This window comes from Salmo trutta, chromosome 17 (assembly GCF_901001165.1).
Source record: "Salmo trutta chromosome 17, fSalTru1.1, whole genome shotgun sequence".
Lineage (NCBI taxonomy): Eukaryota > Metazoa > Chordata > Actinopteri > Salmoniformes > Salmonidae > Salmo > Salmo trutta.
Genome location: NC_042973.1, coordinates 23,042,607 through 23,050,705, shown reverse-complemented (window position 1 = coordinate 23,050,705; position 8,099 = coordinate 23,042,607). Strand labels below are relative to the sequence as shown.

Sequence of the window (8,099 nt, the reverse complement as noted above, 5' to 3'; positions counted from 1 at the left end):
CGCAGGTGAAGAAGCTGGATGTGGAGGTCCTGGGCTGGTGTAGTTACACGTGGTCTGCAGTTGTGAGGCCAGTTGGATGTACTGCCAAATTCTATAAAAACGACGTTGGTAAAGAGGAAGGATAAGTGCACCTGTGTAATGATCATGCTGTTTAATCAGCTTCAGACCAACACTTTTTTTTGTTATTTTACATTTATTTAACTAGGCAAGTCAGTTAAGAACAAATTCTTATTTTCAATGACGGCCTAGGAACAGTGGGTTAACTGCCTTGTTCAGGGGCAGAACAACAGATTTTTACTTTGTCAGCTCGGGGATTCGATTTTGCAACCATTCGGTAACAAGTTCAACGCTCTAACCACTAGGCTACCTGCCGCCACTTTACATGTTTATATTTTTGTTCAGTATATGTGTTTTAAACTGAACGTTTTGTTTGAGTTATGATGATAAGAAAAAACATTGCGTCCCTTCAGAATCAGGCAGACAGGGCACAATGTTGGCACAGAGGGCATACTGTATATCTATTCAAAACATGGCAACAAAAAAACTACCATCCATCCATACCTTCAGATCCACATTTCTATTTATCATCACAATTTCACATTATAGGTAAACAATAAACACTGGTTGAAGACCATTTGCAGGCCGATGTTGAGGAGGTGGATAGTAATCTGGCCTTGATCTCAGGTTGAGAAACAGTTATCCTATTCTCCCAAGTGACTTCTCTGTCTCTTGTTTCTGATCCCCAGGGACTCTCATTCAAAGGGGTAGTATGGATGAGACTTCAAGCTGAAGAACAGAAACATGTCAGGGTAGGAGTAGTTGTTCTCTACATGGAATTATTGATGTATTATGTATTTGTATAAGGAAGCGTTGAGCCTGTCTTACGAGTCGATGATGCAGCTCTTCCAACCTCTATTCAGTCCTCTCAGTGCCGACATGTCCTCCTCAGTCAGAGAGAAGTCAAAGATCTGCAGACAACACACTTTCTTTTTGAGTGTTTATTGTACCATTGACACATTTGATTTATGTTAGTGAGTAATATATGTGAAAGTTCAGTTAATAACTAAATGTTTAAACCAAGACATTGATCTGACATTGATCAAACTAGCACTAAGACTGAATACTATATCAGTCAAAGTCATATTGCTCAAACTGAACTTGATATGAACTCATGGTTTGATTGAGCAAGAGCTACATGTAGTAAAAATGAGTAAATATAATCTATATTGGGTCAGAGAGAGTTCACCTTTGTGTTTTCCAGAATGTGATTGGGTTTCACACTTTTGGGGATCACTGCAATACCCTGCTGCACATGGTACCTCAGCAGCACCTGAAACAACACACACACATAGTCCTTAGATGCAGAGCCCAGATGCGCACACACACACACACACACACTAGATGTGTGTTTCTACTGAACTATCTAGTCTAACCTGAGCAGGGCTCCGTCGGTGCTTCTTAGCCACGTCTCCTACCACAGGGTCTTCCAGCAGCCTCTCAGGATCAGTGTCTCCACGGTGACTGTAGGAAATATTGACACAGTCAACTTTTGGAACATAGGGAGGGATGTTTACTCGGCCAACAGTGGGGTCAATAGTGCAGGACAGAGCAATATAGTGCAGGATCATAGTCCAGTCGCTAATGTATACATGTTGTTGTCAGGAGGACTCACAATTCTTTGGGTCTTCCAGGGGAACCTAAGGGGCTGTAGGCAGTGAGGGTGATGTTGCGAGACTTGCAGAACTCCACCAAGTCAGACTGGACCAGGTAGGGATGCAGCTCCACCTGCAGGAGCGGAGGGAGAGAGATAATGAGATTACAGAGCTGTCAGAACGCTCTTTCGGCTGTTATCCATTCTTGTCTCCTACCCTCTGACCCAGTAGCGACACCCACACACACTTTCAGAATGGTAAACACGCCCGTTTGCACATGTAGTGACCATGCATAAACACAGTTAACTGTGTATTGCACTGGTTGAGCTGGTTAAAGGGGTGAAATATGTTTGTGACACAGGAGGTTGGTGGCACATTAATCGTACTGGCTGGAACGAAATGAATGGAATGGTATCGAATTCATCAAACACGTTCCATGAACTCCATTCCAGCCATTACTATGAGCTGTCCTTCCCTCAGTAGCCTCCTGTGGTTTGTGAGGTACTCAGTGTTTCATAATAGTGTATTTGAAATAGCTAAAGTTGCAGTGTAAAGCCTTGAAGCACCTGGTTGACTGCAGGGGGAACCTTGGCCACAGAGAGCAGTCTCTCCAGCTGGAGGACGTTGAAGTTGGACACGCCAATGCTCTTCACTTTCCCTGAAGCCTGCAAGGCCTCCATCCCCTACATCACATAGCAGACATTACAGCACAGGCACAGTAATACACCACACTTCAAGATACCAAAAATAGACCACAAAAAAATACAAATAATTTTGTTATTAGGAGACAGTATAATGATGTTGATGAAGAGGAGATGATAGTGTTTTAACCTTCCACACGTCCAGATAGTCAATGTCAGTGGTGAGCATTTCTCCATCTCTCATAGGGAAGAGCTCATCATCCACTTTCTGGAAGGAATGAAAAAGATACAGTGCATTCAGAAAGAATTTAGACCCCTTGACTTTTTCCACATTTTGTTACGTTACGGCCTTATTCTAAAAGGGATTGAAATGTTTTTTCCCCCTCATCAATCTACACACAATACCCCATAATGACAAAGCAAAAACAGGTTTTTCGAAATTTTAGCAAATGTATAAAAAAGAAAAAACTGAAATTTCACATTTACATAAGTAATCAGACCCTTTACTCAGTACTTTGTTGAAGCACCTTTGGCAGCGATTACAGCCTTGAGTCTTATTGGGTTTGACGCTACAAGGTTGGTACGCCTGTATTTGGGGAGTTTCTCCCATTCTTCTCTGCAGATCCTCTCAAGCTCTGTCAGGTTGGATGGGGAGCGTTGCTGCACAGCTATTTTCAGGTCTCTCCAGGAATGTTCGATTGGGTTCAAGTCCGGGCTCTGGCTGGGCCACTCAAGGACATTCAGAGACTTGTTCTGAAGCCACTCTTGCGTTTACTTGGCTGTGTGCTTACGGTTGTTGCCCTGTTGGAATGTGAACCTACGCCCCAGTCTGAGGTCCTGAGGGCTCTGGAGAAGGTTTTCATCAAGGATCTCTCTGTATTTTGCTCCGTTCATCTTTCCCTCGATCCTGACAAGTATCCCAGTCCCTGCCGCTGAAAAACATCCCCACAGCATGATGCTGCCACAACCATGCTTCACTGTAGGGATGATGCCATGTTTCCTCCAGATGTGACGCTTGGCATTCAGGCCAAAGAGTTCAATCTTGGTTTCATCAACACAGAGAATCTTTTTTCTCATTGTCTGAGAGTCCTTTAGGTGCCTTTTGGCAAACTCCAAGTGGGCTGTCATGTGCCTTTTACTGAGGAGTGGCTTCCATCTGGCCACTCTACCATAAAGGCCTGATTGGTGGAGTGCTGCAGAGATGGTTGTCCTTATGGAAGGTTCTCCCATCTCCACAGAGGAACTCTGGAGCTCTTTCAGAGTGAGCATCGGGTTCTTGGTCACCTCGCTGTCACCCCGATTGCTCAGTTTGGCCGGGCGGCCAGCTCTAGAAAGAGTCTTGGTGGTTCAAAACTTCTTCCATTTAAGAATGATGGAGGCCACTGTGTTGTTGGGGACCTTCAATGCTGCAGAAATGTTTTGGTACCCTTCCCCAGATCTGTGCCTCGACACAATCCTTTCTCAGAGCTCTATGGACAATCCCTTCGACCTCATGGCTTGGTTTTTACTCTGACATGCACTGTCAACTGTGGGACCTTATATAGACAGGTGTGTGCCTTTCCAAATCATGTCCAATCAATTGAATTTACCACAGGTGGACGCCAATAAATTTGTAGAAACATCTCAAGAATGATCAATGGAAACAGGATGCACCTGAGCTCATTTTTCGAGTCTCATATCAAAGGGTCTGAATACTTATGTAAATAAGCTATTTCTGTTTTTTATTTTAAATACATTTGCAAAAAATAAAAAATAACCTGTTTTCGCTTTGTCAGTATGGGGTATTGATGAGGGAAAAAAATTATTTGATCAATTTTAGAATAAGGCTGCAACATAACAAAATGTGGATAAAGGGAAGGGATCTGAATACTTTCCAAATGCACTGTATGTGAAAGTAAACCGAGATTTGTTGTTGAAATGTCAAGAACTGTATCAGAAGAGTCCATTAGTCCCTGTATCATCCATGTGACTATTTGTGCCAGTGTCAGTGTGAACTGTAATCCCACCTTCAGTCCTATAGGGAAGTGCATCAGGTACAGGTCCAGATAGTCCAGCTGCAGGTCACTCAGGGACTTGTTTAGACACAATGGGATGTCATGGGTGGCATGGTGTGTACTCCACAACTACACACAAAGAAGTGGTCACAGGTCTATTCAGCAACACAACACAATGATGTAGTAAATTAACCATGAATACAGACAACAAGAGCCCAGAGATAGAAACCAGTTCTGCTTCCAATCAGTACATATGTCAACTGAGGTCCTGCTTGTTATTGGGAGGTTTTCTGAAAAATCCCTTAGTCAATATGCCTTAACCTTTTTAGTGTTACGTAATAGACATCGACCAATAAAACTAGTGGATATATCAACAAATACTCTACAGTAGAGGTCTTCACGGGTCCACCCGAACCCAAATACCAGAGACCAGCCCCGGGACCCGAGCGGGTCTGGGTCCAAAATGTATACTTTTCCCTCGGGTCTGGGTCAGGTCCTGTTTGATTGTCATCGGTTCTCAGGTCTGTCACTACAGCTGATAGACCCGAGTGAACCCGAATGGACCCGACAACGGCTCTCCACAGCATATAGCATGTTAACTTTACGCTAATAAGGTGAATTTATTGACTTATAGAAGGCCTAGCCAACATATAAATACCTATTCATTAACCAGAAGAGCAACTTGGCTGATAAACATAATTTTCTTGTCACTAGGGTCCAATCGGTTCTGGTCTAGGTTGGTTGTTGTCGGGTCCATATGGGTTCGGGTCTGAGTCCCCCATTTACTTTATGATCGGGTCCGTTCAGGTCCTGGTCTGATTGTCCCCGGGTTCATTCGGCTCCGGGTTGTCACGACTCCCACCGAAGGTGGCTCCCCCTCCTGCTCGGGTGGCGCTCGGCGGTCGTCGTCACCGGCCTACTAGCTGCCACTGATTCCCTTTTGTTTTCCCCCTTTCCGTTATTGTTTGCACCTGTTCTGTGTTGGGTTGATTAGCGGGGATATATTAGCCAGTAGGCCCGCCTGCTCTTTGTGCGGGATTGTTTCTCTGTATGTGTTACTTGTGTACACGCTGATTGTGTTTTTGCGCTAGTGAGTGGTTTTGCACCGACTGTGTTTCTCCCCTGTGTTTGGGGCACTTTGTTTTGTGTGCGCTCTGATCGCTGTTTGGGGTGGCTTGTGTTTTTGCCGTTGGGCTCATTAAAAGCCTTTACCCTGTATCGCTGCTTCCTGCGTTTGATTCCTCACCTACTACGCCCAAGCCTTACACGGGTCCACTTTTTGGACCCAAGAAGATCTCTACTCTACAGGCAATATTCATATCAGATGATATGTATTTGAACTTTGTATTGGACCAAAAGATCAAAGGGCAAGTTCATGTCCACCTGGAACAGTAACAGCCAGCCCACATAAACACTCAGACTCCACCTCTTGGTTGCAGCCGCAGCACCCACCTTACTGACGACGTACATGTCTTGTCGTCGGATGATGCCTTGCTGCATCTTGGAGCGGAGAGCCTTGCTGATCTCGACCTCATTGCGGTAGCTGTATGCTGTGTCTATGTGACGGTAACCAGCAGCTATGGCAGCTTCCACCGCACTTTGACACACTGCTGCTGAACTGCTTGACTGAACAACACAAAGACACCGTAATGACCATTTAACCCACTGTGTAATAACAACAACCACTGTAATAACATACACCTTTCATACTTAGAGAATAATACATAGACATTATATATACTGAGATTTTGAGATAACCTTCAATGTGTGGTTGAGGTAGGGAGTGGGAGAGAGAGAAAGAGAGAGCAAGAAAGAGAGAGAGAGTACCTTCCATGTTCCAAAGCCCAGCAGGGGCATGCGTGTGCCATCATTCAGCTCTACTGTCCGAACAACACTGGTGCTTGCCTCCATGTGGTGGGTTAAAACAGCATAGAAAGACAGGAAGAGCCTTGTGACAGGGACTTGTGACTTCCTCTTTACCAACTACTTTGTTACCCGCATACCCTTCTCTTTGTATCTCTCTCTCTCTCTCTCTCTCTCTTGCGTCCTTCCTTATCTTTCTAGTTAATCATTGAACTATGTAAGAAGTACTTCACCACAAATGTGTATTTATGTGTACACTCAGTAACTGAGGGCTGTTGTAAAGACTCAGGAGAGGAAGGAGAATGTTGTAAAGGTCACTTTCTTCAGACAGGAAATACTGTAGGCCTAGACAACAGGGTCCTCATGTGCACAATATGTGGTTGGAAAAGTGTGGCCTATGCACTGTGAGATATATGTGATATTGTACCAAAGTGTACATTTTAAATTTAAAGTGTTTGGGGATGCAATGCAAATACATTCAGACATGCAAGTCCTGGATGCAGGCCAAATAATGTGTCCTTGTTGAATCTGCTCAGCAACATCCCAGACTGCAATACACACATCCAACAGTAGGATGTGCTATAGTATCAGCAATGAATGATTTCATGCTACAGTCAGTCATCAAAACATTTTTTTTTTTTTACAAATGAGCTGAAGAAGCATACCATTGAACCACAGCTGTGTGGAGTTAGAATGATAAATGTATCTGTGTGTAGTATGAGTAAAAGTATTTCATTGTAATATTCATTATTTGTCGGGACATTTGTTTTCTTTCTTTAAAACCAAGAGAGCCTTCATAGGGATTTGAAACTGAAGGTCACTCAAAGTGTGTCTAGGCCCTAGGGAATAATCAAATCAAATCAAATGTGTTTATATAGCCCTTCTTACATCAGCTGATATATCAAAGTGCTGTACAGAAACCCAGCCTAAAACCCCAAACAGCAAGCAATGCAGGTGTAGAAGCACGGTGGCTAGGAAAAACTCCCTAGAAAGGCCAAAACATGGAAGAAACCTAGAGAGGAACCAGGCTATGAGGGGTGGCCAGTCCTCTTCTGGCTGTGCCGTGTGGAGATTATAACAGAACATGGCCAAGATGTTCAAATCTTCATAAATGACCAGCATGGTCAAATAATAGTAATCACAGTGAATAGGTCAGGGTTCCATAGCCGCAGGCAGAACAGTTGAAACTGGAGCAGCAGCACGGCCAGGTGGACTGGGGACAACACGGAGTCATCATGCCAGGTAGTCCTGAGGCATGGTCCTAGGGCTCTGGTCCTCTGAGAGAGAGAGAGAAAGAAAGAAAGAGAGAAAGAGAGAATTAGAGAGAGCATACTTAAATTCACACAGGATACCGGATAAGACAGGAGAAATACTCCAGATATAACAGACTGACCCTAGCCCCCCGACACATAAACTACTGCAGCATAAATACTGGAGGCTGAGACAGGAGGGGTCAGGAGACACTGTGGCCCCATCCAATGATACCCCCGGACAGGGCCAAACAGGCAGGATATAACCCCACCCACTTTGCCAAAGCACAGCCCCCACACCACTAGAGGGATATCTTCATCCACCAACTTACCATACTGAGACAAGGCCGAGTATAGCCCACAAAGATCTCTGCCACGGCACAACACAAGGGGGGCGCCAACCGACAGGAAGACCACGTCAGTGACTCAACCCACTCAAGTGACGAGCCCCTCCTAGGGACGGCATGGAAGAGCACCAGTAAGCCAGTGACTCTGCCCCTGTAATAGGGTTTAGAGGCAGAGAATCCCAGTGGAGAGAGGGGAACCGGCCAGGCAGAGACAGCAAGGGCGGTTCGTTGCTCCAGTGCCTTTCCGTTCACCTTCACACTCCTGGGCCAGACTACACTCAATCATAGGACCTACTGAAGAGATGAGTCTTCAATAAAGACTTAAAGGTTGAGACCGAGTCTGCATCTCTCA

At 44.8% G+C, this 8,099-nt stretch overlaps 1 protein-coding gene across 1 annotated transcript; it reads right to left on the bottom strand.

The window, feature by feature from the left end:
- Positions 1-558: 558 nt before the first annotated feature.
- zgc:56622 (aldo/keto reductase) lies at positions 559-7,063 on the bottom strand. Its single transcript, XM_029696222.1, has 10 exons — positions 6,115-7,063; positions 5,740-5,913; positions 4,300-4,416; positions 2,484-2,561; positions 2,219-2,335; positions 1,673-1,785; positions 1,434-1,521; positions 1,247-1,330; positions 886-968; positions 559-786 (listed from the first exon to the last, which is right to left on the bottom strand). Exons 1-10 carry the CDS (start codon positions 6,196-6,198, stop codon positions 753-755), a joined length of 972 nt encoding a protein of 323 aa, XP_029552082.1. The 5' UTR covers positions 6,199-7,063; the 3' UTR covers positions 559-752.
- Positions 7,064-8,099: the final 1,036 nt, after the last annotated feature.

Excerpts from the sequence above, each read along its gene's own strand:
- zgc:56622 (XM_029696222.1), bottom strand. The coding sequence starts at position 6,198 with ATGGAGGCAAGCACCAGTGTTGTTCGGACAGTAGAGCTGAATGATGGC. Across the intron at positions 5,914-6,114 it reads TGGGCTTTGGAACATGGAAG|TCAAGCAGTTCAGCAGCAGT; the intron begins GTACTCTCTCTC and ends TGTGTTGTTCAG. Across the intron at positions 1,331-1,433 it reads ACCGACGGAGCCCTGCTCAG|GTGCTGCTGAGGTACCATGT; the intron begins GTTAGACTAGAT and ends GTGTTGTTTCAG.